Source organism: Salarias fasciatus, chromosome 12, assembly GCF_902148845.1.
Source record: "Salarias fasciatus chromosome 12, fSalaFa1.1, whole genome shotgun sequence".
NCBI lineage: Eukaryota > Metazoa > Chordata > Actinopteri > Blenniiformes > Blenniidae > Salarias > Salarias fasciatus.
Window position 1 is genome coordinate 4692782 of NC_043756.1, and position 12468 is coordinate 4705249.

The 12468-nt window shown below is 47.9% G+C and overlaps 1 protein-coding gene across 11 annotated transcripts in view; it reads right to left on the bottom strand.

The window, feature by feature from the left end:
• Positions 1–236: 236 nt before the first annotated feature.
• The window catches only part of fbrsl1 (fibrosin-like 1), a 298333-nt gene continuing 286101 nt past the window's right edge, over positions 237–12468 (bottom strand). For 5 of the 11 annotated variants that reach the window (XM_030104194.1, XM_030104190.1, XM_030104189.1 and 2 more), the window contains 10 exons: positions 10541–10591; positions 10234–10329; positions 7988–8059; positions 7723–7752; positions 7306–7377; positions 6573–6705; positions 5695–5778; positions 4390–4473; positions 3255–3525; positions 237–2677 (listed from right to left, as the gene is read on the bottom strand). In XM_030104194.1, the coding sequence (XP_029960054.1) occupies positions 1375–2677; positions 3255–3525; positions 4390–4473; positions 5695–5778; positions 6573–6705; positions 7306–7377; positions 7723–7752; positions 7988–8059; positions 10234–10329; positions 10541–10591 (2196 nt within the window). In that variant the 3' untranslated portion in view covers positions 237–1374. The remainder of the gene's footprint in view (positions 2678–3254; positions 3526–4389; positions 4474–5694; positions 5779–6572; positions 6706–7305; positions 7378–7722; positions 7753–7987; positions 8060–10233; positions 10330–10540; positions 10592–12468) is intronic. The other 6 variants (XM_030104195.1, XM_030104196.1, XM_030104187.1 and 3 more) reach the window with 5 other exon arrangements.

A 12468-nucleotide genomic window follows, 5' to 3' on the forward strand; every position in this document is an offset into this window, starting at 1 on the left:
TGGCTTTGGCTACTCTGCCAGCCAAGTCAGTTGCCTTTATGATTTTCAAGTAATAGCTCGGTATCAGATGAGCAAATACCATAAATGCTGAAAAGTGAGGGACAAGCGTTATTGGCAGACCTATCAAGTCCACATAAATACACCGCCGAGGAGGTCTGGACAAAGATGAATTCACAGCTCTGTAGTCAGCGCGGACACAAATCGCCACGGTTAGCCACAAGTGACAAAAAGAAAAGTTTGACATTAGGTCCAAACTTTATTCCGTACATTTTAAACCATGAATGTTCATTGTAATTTTTTTTGCACGCCTAAAACTCTACTTGTTTTGTATACAAGAGTCTAAGAAAAACAACTGCACAACACCACAAGGTTGACAGATAAAGTCCCTTCGCCGTCCACTGAAAAGTGTCCTCCGCTCTCTGTCTCTGGGGCTGGTCCAGTTTGTGACTTGGAAGTCTTTCAGTAATTCCATCGGTGAGTATAAACATGGGTTACTCCAAGTTTCTTTCATCATTACCAGTAATGTCTGCTTCCTCCGCGTGGTTTCCTCGTTCGGGTGCTGTGTGCTGCTTTGCATAGATTGCAGATGATCCATCGAGAGCCTCCGGACAACACCCTCTCTCCATGCTTCCCATTCATTGGCCAGCCTTCTCTCCAACCAACAGGCAAGTCTTTCCCCACGTTTCATTTCATTTTGTTTTGTTTTTTTCTTTTTTTTTCTTTTTTTTTGTAGAAATGGTTAAAAAGCCTAATAAATTTACATGGAAACCTTGCAGAGAAGGAATATCAACAAATTATTTACATCTGTTTTCTTTACAGAGATTGAACAAAGACCTCATAATATATATTTATCTGCATATCTCAAAGGCAAAACAAATAAAACAAATAGGTAATGTAGCATTGTACGTCGTCATTGCTGAGGATATCCTGGTACCATGAGGTTAAATTACTGAAAGGTTGAAACCAAAATCCAGTCTTTACAGTGGATCATAAGGGATATGTCTCACAATCAACTGGGATAAATATTGTAAAAGGCGTGACTAATGCACAAAATACATAAAATTCATAGAAATGATATCTATACATGGAACAAGTATAGGAAATGTACAAACTCATTTCAGGGTCTCTCTTTTCGCACAAAGCTGAAAAAAGTATTGGATTAATATATTAATAATTATCAAATATTTAAGTCGGAAATAAACGTACACATATTTGTGTTCTCTTTGCCGACATTATTCAACCTTCAGTCCACTAGAACTTGTACAATCATACCCTTTCCCTTAGGGAGTTGTGCTCCTCTCTGGTGAAGAGCAGTGCATTTCGTTCACAACTACCAGCGCCCAGTAAGACTTTGTGCACTTTTTTTCCAAGAAGCTACCGAGCCTCTACCTCTTTGGGGTTGCGAGATGGGGAGTAGTCCCTCGGGTCCTGGGTTGTGGTGAGGGGGGTAGTCCTCCGGGGCGACGACGGCCTGGCACTGCCGGCTGGGACGAGGGGAGGGGGGGCGCTGAGCGCGGCGGTGGGCGGTGTTCTGTTCAGGGGGCCGTTGTGTCCCGTGGAGGGGCTGAGTCTGGGGTACGGCATGCCGCCCAGGTGGGGCATGAAGGGGGGCATGTGGGGCAGGTGGCCCTCCATGGGGGACTGGTGCAGCTGATGGAGGCGCGCTCGGTCCAGCTCCTCCCTCAGGTGGAGGCGCTCCCGCTCCTCCGCCTGCTGCCGCATGCGCTCGTGTTCCCGCCGCACCTCCAGCAGGTGCTCGTGGTGGGAGTAGTCGTGCGCCTCCCGCTCGCGGTAGGCCCGCTCCTGCTCGTACACGCTGGGGAAGCGGTGGCCCTGCTCGGCCCGCAGCTGGAAGTCCATGCGCCGCTGCAGGTCCAGACTGCGGTACGCCTCTCTCAGCGGGTCCCAGGGGAAGGCCGTGTGGGGGAGGCGCTCCCGTCCCGCCAGGGGGCTCACGCCCATGAACGGGGCCATGCGGGCGCGGTCCAGCACGTTGAGGCTGCCCATCTGGGGCATGGCGCTCATGGAGAGCGGCAGGGAGTGCGCCATGGGCACGCCGTGCAGGCCGGGCGCCGGGATGTCGCTGCCACGGGGCGAGGGGAGCGGGGGCTGCTGGGACAGAGGCGGATGGTGGTGGTGAGGGTTCCCCGGCTGGCTGGTGGGAGCGGACAGGACCTGGATGGGCGGTTGGGGGGCCGGCTCCGAACTCACCACCATCACCTCCTGCTCCTCCTTCCTCTCCTCCTTGATCTTCATGTCGTTCTTCACCTTGTGCAGGAGATCCGCGGGCGGCGGCTCTTTCCTGTCGTTGTCCTTGATGGCCGAAGGAGGCACGCCAGCCATCTTCATGCCTTGCTCGCTGATCACCGCCTTGGAGTACGGAGACGGAGACCGCTGAGCCGGCTTGATGGAGTCTTCCGACGGTCTCCTCTCCAGCATCTCTTTGCCCGGCGAGCGACTCTCCTTCACCTTCACGTCCGCCAACGTGGAAGACTCCCGGTGGCGCTCCAGCAGCTCCTTCTCCGCCTCTCGGACCCGGTCTACGCTGCCGCTGTGATGGCGACCCGAATCGCTGGAGTTCTGGCTGTTGGAGCGAATCAGGCTGCTGATCTGGTAGCTGACCGGAGCCGAGGCGGGAGAAGAACGGTTGGAGTGGCGGTTACGATCCACAGAATCCCTGTATGGAAATAAGGCAACAGTACTTTCATTAATATTTCCACTGAATGCTTTTGAAAAAAATCCAACGGCAGCGCTCTTGCCTCTGTCTGATGTTCGTTATTTTTCAAATGCAACAATAAATCCCAACTTTAGCGCTAAAAATCTATCTGGAGACCGTTCCAATTAATTTCTGACAAAAAAACTTCTGCCACAGCAGCTTGTTACATGTCTGATTTGTGTCCATTTCCTTGCAGAAAGTTCAGTTTATTCAGTTTTTTTTTTGAAGAGACTACTAATGATTACCTGAAGGACTGTGGCTCGGAAAGTCTGGGTCGCACAAGTGCTTCTGTTCATCGATCGTGTGGAAGATATGCTAATGTCCCATTTTAGATGTAGTATTGTATCCGTAGAGTAGGAAAGTATTCAAACACTTGTGTGAACGTGGTTTCAGATGTGTATGCAAATATTCACAGTGGTGTTATTTACATTTGTTTGAAATAACGCTGCTTTGAATACAGCCTCAACATTAAAGAGCGAAGAATTATTTCAGAAAGGTTTAACGACAGTTAAATAAAAAACAGAAAGCAGCAGCTCACCTGTCCTTATCTTTCTCCTCTTTGCCGATAGACGAGTCTCTCTTCTCTCTCTCCCTCTCCCGCTCTCTCTCCCGCTCTCGCTCCCTCTCTCGCTCTCTCTCGTGGCTGTTGGCCGAGCTGCTCCTCTCGGCGTCCGTGGATTTGGGCCACTGCGGCGGGGTGGGGAAGGACGGCGGGGTGCGCCGCAGCCGGTTCCAGGTGTCGTGGTGGGGGCTGCCAAACGTGGGCAGTCCTCCTGGCCCCTCCTTGGTGCCAAACACACTGTTGGACCCTGGAAGAAAGACGGAGACGGGCGTGGGACCCACTGTAAGTTAATTGGGCACAAAACCTTCTTGAGGACACATAAGATGAGAAAGACTCAACAACAAAAGCTGCTTTTGTCTTTGTCTCTGGAGGTTCTCTCAGCGGAGCTGCTTGAAAGAGTTAGAGGTTAATGGCTGCCTCCACCAGAGGAAAAAAAAAAAAAAAGAAAAAAAAAAGAAAAACCCTGCTCATTTGCTTTTAAACTAAAGGGCTTGTCCCCTCCTCTCCCTCGCCTCCCTCCTCTGCACCGGATGAACAGGGGAGACTCACTTGCCCTCTGGAGTTGAGAGCTGTGAAAAGCCAAGGGAGACCTCAGCATTCCACGGCACGTCTATTCCAATCACATCCACTTTCACAACGGGGCGACCGATTTGGCACATAGGAATAGGAAGGGATGAAGAGAAAGAGAGAAAGGCACAGAGACGGGGATGCGGAGGGAGAAGAGAGAGCCCTCCGTGGTGGTGCAGAAGGGGCTTGTCAAATAATTAATAGATGAATTGCCACCGAACAGCAGACCTGAGAGTGGCTGCTGGCAGCAGCGCCGCCAGATTAAAGCCAGGCTGTCGGGGACATGCTTGGTGGGTGAAGCGGAGGCAGGGAGGAGGTTTGCTGTGGTGGGCTGTGCTGCCTTGTTGGGCCTCTCTCTGCTCGGGCTGTTTTGACACAGAAACTAGACCTAAGTGTCTTGATTTTTTTTTTTTTTTTTTTTTTTTTGGGCCCCTCCTGGCTCTCCCTGTGGTCTAACGCTGACCTGCTCTGTTCTGTCAGTGGCCGCCGAGGCCAGATTGGAAGCGGGGGGAGCGGTGGAGGAGGAGAGGGGGCCAGCGCTTACCAAGCGAGGGGTTGCCTAATCCTCCGAAGGCACTGCTTGAAAGGTTGCCGAGGCCGCCAAAGGAACTGGAGCGACTGAAAGGATCTGCAAAATGCCAAACAGGGATTAGCAAAAGGGGGGCTGGCTAGCAGTGCTCACCCCAACACCAACCCGTTCCACTCGGCTTTTCTCTTACAAGCGAGCTGTTTTTTTTTTTTTATTTATTTTTTAAATTATTATTTCAGCGCTGCCACCCTAACGCTCATTCTGCGGTAATCCTGCGGTAGCCAGGTCACCTGGATGCTGAATTCACTGCCGCTAACTGGGCTGGAGTGTGTCTGACCCTGCCGGGGCTCGTGGGATAACACAGCTCCAGGGGGAAACAAAGTTCTTTTCAGTTCATGGGGCTGATCTGAAAACGGACTGAGGAAAGAAAAAGGGAAATATGAGCCGAAAAAACTAAACCAGAAAGAGCAGAGCGACGTACCGGGGGAATGAGTGTCTGATAAGACTCCTCTGTCACACGCTACAACTTCCAAATTCACAGAGGGAACAAAGAAGTCAGTCGTTTCAACCACTAAACACTCCAGAGGAAGATAAAATGCGTATTTTTTTTATTTTTTTTATTTTTTTTTAAATAGGAGAGACTGCATACATACCAATTAGGACAACAGTTGAGCCGTTGCCCTCTGCTAAATCTACCTCCTCACCACATAAATTCTGCAGCTGTTCCACCCAAAAAAAGTGTGCGAAGCGACTCAAAACAGATGCAAAAGAAAAAAAAAAAAAAGAAAAAAAAAAAAGAAAAACCCAAACAAAATGCACGAGTCGCTCCGTCAAAACGGACGACCCTTCATTAAGAAAACCAAAAGTAAGCGGTGCAGCCTCACAGAGGACGGAGTCAGACCCAGCGCTGCACTGCAGAGTTTGTCCAAATAAATGAGGAATGACATATAGGTCTGGAGGCTGGAAACTACATCTTTTTAAACACCCCAGACGGAGTTATTTAAGGTCGCGCTATGAATCATTCCGGATGATTATAGGATGGCTACACACTCCATTACCGTAAACTGCGAGTTTGCTTAAGAAGTGCTGCAGCCGGCCGTGGCCAACTGGATTCTGCATTAACCTTGAAATGAACCTGGGATCAAAACTAGAAATATTTTGGATTTAAATTACACCCCGGCGGCTCATAATGTGTTTGAAACATGAGTGCAACAGAGGGAGTGGGTGAGTGAGTGAGTGGGTGAGTGAGTGAAAGATACATGGACAGAGAGAGGGGTGGGGGGGGAATGTATAAAAAGTTGTAAAGGTGGGGTTACTTACACTTACCTGCCAAATGGCTCGGAGGCAGGAAGCCGCTGGGGTGGGGGGCCGGGCCGTACGGGGATGGAGCCGGGTGTCCAGAGCCTGCCAGAGCACAGACGGTCACATTTTATTCTCCTGTTTATTCATTTAGCCCTGCAGGAGTCATCTGAAATCATTCGTTATTCAGAACAAATGGAAGCCCGAACTGAGAAATGACTCAGGAGATAAACTAATGAAATACAAATACGAGCAAACATCAATAAATACACGTCTGCTACAGCATTTTAATACTGTTAAATAAGCTTGTAAGCTCGGTACGGGTGGTGGAGTGACTCCGCCGACTAAATCTGCAACTAATAATCTGCTTTTATTGCAGCTATTGCATGTTTGTGCATGAATCCACTGCAGCTTAGTGAGGTCAGTTCTCGAACGCGCCTCGTCCACAAAACACTGTTACCATCACCCATATTCCATGAATTGTTAATGAAAGAACCAATTACCGAAGTGCCTCTGACACACCGCTGCATAATTACCAGTCAAAGGCCGATCTCCTCTCTGTTGCCCTCCGACGCAGGGCAAATCAGTCAATTACCTAACTGAGAGTCATACATATTCATAGACGTATCCGACTCCCTTTACTGGCAAAACATTTCCTACCAAAGCACTATAATTAAGTGAACATTACATGAGAGGGTGGGAAAAAAAAAAAAAAAAAAAAAAAAAAAAAAAAAACCCGTTGCCGTTTCCGTGCAGAGTTTTTTTGACATGCGGTTATAAATGTTCATTTGCATGCGGGCAGAAATCGCAGCGGCAGGCTCTGCAAATGGGATAATTTCAGCCTTTTGAATGATTTGTCTGGGAGCTGCAGGCGGCAGGTACTCTGGGACGCGACTGACCTGTGGACGAGAAGAGGGGTCGCGCCAGGTCGTGGGGGTACGGGAACCCTGGGAAGACCCCCGGGGCTGGAGGGCGGCTGAACAGGTCCAGCTTCCCGTTCATGTCCAGCTTGTGAGGGTCCACCTGCATTTGCTGGAGATAAAAGAGAAAGCCAACCACAAAGACGGAGGAAAATTAGGTCGGTCTGGAACAGTCGCAAAATCCAGCGAGAGGGTGAGCGGGGTTTATCCTCGGCTACACTGGGCTGAGAGATCAGAGGAGGACAGAGACGTCAACAATGGCTGCATGTTTCCAATTCTAGCCAGCTGTGTTATAACAAATATATGTAAGCTGATTAGGGACACTAAATCCTTTGTAACGGAGGTTCAGGGCCTGCAAGAACTGACATCGGCGGGCCGGTGGCTTTAGCAGAGGCTCTCCGGGGCAAGGCCACACCATCCGCCGTCCGGAGGAGGAGCATTTCCACACAGGAATTTTAAGGCTATGTTTACATGTTGCATTTCAGCCGGTGCAGCTACTGCGGCTCAGCGCCTCCATGATCTGCTTCTCCATTTGTGGAAGTTGATAGAGCCACTTCTAGTTTAATTTCTCACTTTTATAACTTTTTCTAACTTAACAGGATCAAGTCAGTGAACAAGTCATGTGTGGAATTGGTAACTAAGAGAGTGTGTTTGGTTTAGCATGACAGTGACGTTCCTGTTCCTGCAGGGCATCCTTATTTATCTCACGCACCTTCATTTTCTGCTGGTGGTGGTAGATCTGCCACGCGATCTGGACATGCACTGCGCACCACTTGCCAGGTTTCTAAAAAATTTAGAGAGAGACTGAGGTTAGCCTGCTGGCTTTGATACGGAGAGCTAAAAAAAGGAGTCTGGCGTTGAGTTTTTCTGGCCAAACTACAAAGTGGGAAGCTCGTCAGAATTTTTCAAACCAGGCAACAGATTAGGAAGATCTAACCCTGACTTTAACCCAATACAAGCCTCAAAGCGAGCTCGCAAATGCAGCCACAACACTGCATTCGGGCGGCGGTGAATTGTTGAAGAATGTGCTTTTTTTGTTTTTTTTCTCTAAACTTTGTGGAATGGCCAGAGAGATGAAGCAAAAAATGAAATAAAACAAAACTGAAGAAGGATTAAGGCATCCACTCACCCTGACAGATGTCCTGAATGGATCTGTTATCTGTGTGGACAAACAGATGGCTGTTATCATCAACAACAAAGATCGACACAAATGATGAAAATCATCGTCTTCGTTTGAGGGGAACTGTAGCTACACATGCCAATAGCAGCGCACGACGAGACACAGATGCAAAGATATGGCTTCACTGATTTCTGGAACACATATGTAGGGCATCCGAGGGTTTTTTTTTTTCTTTTTTTGTCCGAGAGAAGAGAGCCTAAAGGTTGGTTCTTACCCGTGGATCTTTCTGTAGGAGTGTGTGAGGTACGGCTCCGGGACGCGCTGCCACGTCGATGGGATTAGACGCCTGAGAGACAAGCAGAAAGAGAAAAATAAGGGGTGATCAATAGTTAGATCCACAGTGTGTAAACCCTCCCCCCCTGATTTTGTATCCAAGGAAAAGAAAAAAAGACTTCTGATATAATTCTCTGATGGGGTTTGAAGAGTTTTTTTTTAAACATTCCCTGAAGGAAACTATTGACAATTGTAATCCCACTTTTCAGTTTTTTTCTACTGTACTGACAAATATGATCACATTCAAAACACTGCGAGGCTTAGGCTCAAAGCCGGTGTCAGTGTCCTAGATAGATGTCTGTCGTCTGGAAGTGAGTGTATTTTGAAAAAAAGATTGTAAAACCACTCAAAGATCCTCCAGCTAGTGGTGCCAGCATCACTTTCATCCAATATCCTGCCTCAGTCGCACTATAGCTTACTAATCCTCAATTACTGGCACTTTACAGCTGATGTAGATAAAAACTGCGAGGACGCTACAGGCGGCGAGCCATGCAGGGATCCACATCTGCGATCTCCTCATCTGGCTTTAAGTCTTGGGAGCGCAAGCGTCCATATCAGCCTTATTAGCCTCCCCCTGCCTGGTTGGGAAAGGATGATTCTGCAGGGTGACCCGGGTTGCCAGACGCCACAAACAAACACACACATCTCCAGCCCGCAGTCCCCGAGCTCATCTCCAAGAATACTTAGCAGGGGCTTTGGACGCATAAGAGTGTTCCTTGAACCATCTGGAGGGGTGCTGCCACAAAAAAAAAGGGCCCCTCCATGACTGAGCCCACTGGGAATAAGGCCAGCGGATTTAGGCCAGCTTTGATTGGTGGCTTACTTCAGGTCACAGGCCGTGAGCATCTGCCAGACACACACACACACACACACACACACACACACACAGACTCACACACAGTCTCTTCGACAGAGACAGGAATCACTGTCTTATCTTCAGCTCAGCCTGTCTGGTACATATGCGGCTCTCGCTCCGGTTCAGGTTCAGTCAAGTTTAACAGAATAATATATTGGATTTAATGAGATGTGTTTGTGACGCGAGGAAGAACAGCACAGGCAGGGAATACAGTGTGGAGAGTGTGTGACCAAGTATTTGGCTTCATTCATTTCCTGATATATTTTCTTGAAAGTTTTATTGGACTGTTTAGTAATTTTGTCCAAACTAACAGTTCATGAAAATCACAGAACTCTTGTTTATGTGTCGGACACACTGGACCTTTTTAGCACCATTTCTACAATTTTGTAATTAATGACAAAGCAGGGCACTTCAGCTTTAAACTTGTCACATATTAACATAAACATGCCTCTTTAATTCATAAAAAAAGCCTCTTCAGTTAGTTTGCCAGGTCACGTGAACAAAGTCCGACAAAATAGGAAAAAATGGGGAAGCTACTTATTCACAGTGCCCATCAATCTCCTAACAACAGACACGATTCATGCATGTTTGGCAACTTTCTTTTGAAACAAACAAACAAAAAAAGATTTCATAAACCGCTATAGGAATCCAGTGAGAGGTGTGTCACATTTAGGGAATAGTTTCAGCTATAAATCATGAAATATGTGTTGCGTTTATCAGTTTTACACGTTTCCCACGGGTTTCATGATACTGTAACTAAAAGACTAAAAGATACTTGTAACTCTGTGTCTTCAAAAAAGTATCGGCTAAAAAGTTGACCCTTGATTTAACCTTTAAAGAGACCAAATGCTTCAACTGCACAATCGCAGCATGTTTTTTCAAACAACTACAGAGTTCCCCATCTTCCTGCACTGCGCTCTCCGCTAAATCATTGGAGGACTGTCAGAGAACTTCTCCACGCAGTCAGAAGCCCTCGGAGTACATTGTATTATTTATCAGATTTGAGTACATCAGTGTAGTCTGTCCGTTTTTTTCCCTTGAACTACACCCGGAGCACGCGGCCTCTCTGATGCACGAAAAGCGCTTCAAACCACACTAAACACCGACGGCAAGCGGAATCCTGAGCAAAAACAAACTCCACTTGAGCGCGAGTTATTTCCAAACAAAAATATATACGAAAAAAGGTCAACTTGCAATTTCCAATTCTGTTTTTGCCTCATGTGAGTTATGATTTTGTCTGAGTTTCAGCCGAGCGTCCCCCTCGGGGATCTGCTCGGCGCGCCGCTTTGCTCCCTGAAACGTCGGGCTGAGGGCGGGGACGTGGCTCTGACCTTGGGCTGGAAGGCTCCTTGCAGCGAGCTGAAGGGTCCTGAGTGTGGGAGCAGCGGGGGCATGCCTGGCATGGTCGGGGGATAGGAGGGGAAGAACTGGGGAGAAAAGGGAGTCGGGGGGGAGGGGGGGACACAAAAACACACATAGCAAAAATCATACAGTGAAACGAACAGGACTGAAGCGTGTGCACCACACAAAGCCACGGCCACGTCCAAACGCTCCCACGGCAACATTCAAATATGTGTTATATTTGATTTGCCAAAATGCAAATTACACATTTACATGAGATCAACAAAAGAAACTCACGTTTGAATGTCTGATGAAGGGATTGTCCAGCTTGGGGGTGTATTTGTCGAACTGAAAAAGAAAAGAGAGAGAGGAGAAAAAAAGATCAGCAAAACAATCCATAAAATCTTTCACATAATCCTTCATGCAAAAGCCTTCTTTAATAATAACGTCTCATTATTATTGCATTAGCAAAACAGAAAACATGGACAACATCTGTAACTGGTAATAAGCAGGGTTTGATCCAGAATAATAAGCCCCGGAGTGAAAGCAGCTGGCTCGCGCCGGTCATGGCTTCACTTAAACAGCATGGTCAGATAGGCAGTTAAATTGCTAACAATACGAGCGCTTTAGCGGGCTGCCAAGATGAAGACAGCCTGCATGATTTTCCAATTGAGCATACAGACGCTGGGCGTGGAGGTCCGGCTCAGGAATCAGACCATTTTAAAACCAGACCAGTTGTTTCTATTCACTGGAAAATTTGCAGAAATGTGAATCTAATTGCTTTTGACTGCTGAGGCAGTTTTTTCTTTTACAAGCCCCAATGGTATAGAGAAGAAGGGGAGGGGGGGGGGGGGGTACATGGAGACACAGGGCTGTTTTTAGTGTTGGGAAAAGCAGGAAAACCTGGACTTCAAAACAGATTTAATCAAAAAGCAGCTTCGTGCAGAAAATCACACACAGAGCATACGAAGCTCGAGTCGACCGTCTGTCGGAAACGACTGAACCCGAGACGAGCGAATGAACGGCGTCTGCGGGAGTCAGGAGCTGATTCAGAGGAGATCAGCGTCAATCTAACAGCAATCCGACTCAAGGGAACCTTGTCCGTGATTGTACTATATTAGAAAAATTCCATCTTGAATTAGACATTTTTGTCTTTCTTGAAAAAGTGTGTGGTTAAAAAGTCTTCCATCACGTCCAGAACAAACGTGAATCCAGCCAGTGAACTGAGAACGAGAGCAGGCGGCGAGAGCGAGCGCTGCCCCGCGCATGAAAGGAGACTTTGTCAGTGCGCTGACAAGCCAATAGTGGTTCTCTATTTTGAAAAACGTCTAATTACAAGTGACAGTAACTTATTCCTATCCTGCAAATACACAAACCACTTGCAGGTACTTTTTTTTGCGAGTGTTTTCACAAAGCTCCCTTGGCAGAAACAGATGTTTCGGGTTTGCATAAAATGGAGAAAATGAATGGGTATGAATCAGATTTTCTGTGTGTGCGCGTGCTGCGACACGGGTGGCTGAGAAGGGAGCGGGCGGGGCGGCGTGGCGTGGGCCGGGCCGGGCTGGGCCGGCGGCGGAGGAGCCGCAGGGTTTGGGGTCAGGGGCCCTCCGGTGAAGCGGGGGCCATTCACATCTGCGCGCAAAATGGCAGCGGTGGCGGCGGCAGCGATGGTGTTAGCGGCCCTGTTTGTGGGCGATAATGGGCCAAAATCAAAGACAGACGGCCTATTGAGAGGAAACAGCGAGCCAGCTTCCGAGCTCATTAAACAGCTCCTCTGCATTTCTGAAGGCACAGCCTGTTTAATGCCTGACACTGGAAAAGGGATTTTGGCCGCTTTATGGCCTTGTAAAAAAAAAAAAAAAAAAAAACGAGAGAGAGTGAGAGAGAAGAGGAAAAAAGAGAAAAACAAACTCCTGCCTTCATAATTTATGGCGGCTGACACAGTTTTATAGAAGACAGCTTTGGCTAATTAAAGCCTAATATTTCATCTTACAACAATTAAGGCTATTCCTTGTCCAAAGACACGGCGGGGGCACAGGGGCGGGCGCTCACTGATGCCATTTGGCAAGCCAGCTGCTTGAGGGCGTAGAACAATAAACAAATATAGAGGCTTCATAATTTCATTAATTACAGCCATTAGCCAAGGGCTGTTACATAGTTGAAATGACATGGGGCGTCTGGAGAGCAGCAGGGGAAAAAAAGACTGAGAGAAAGACTGAGAGAAG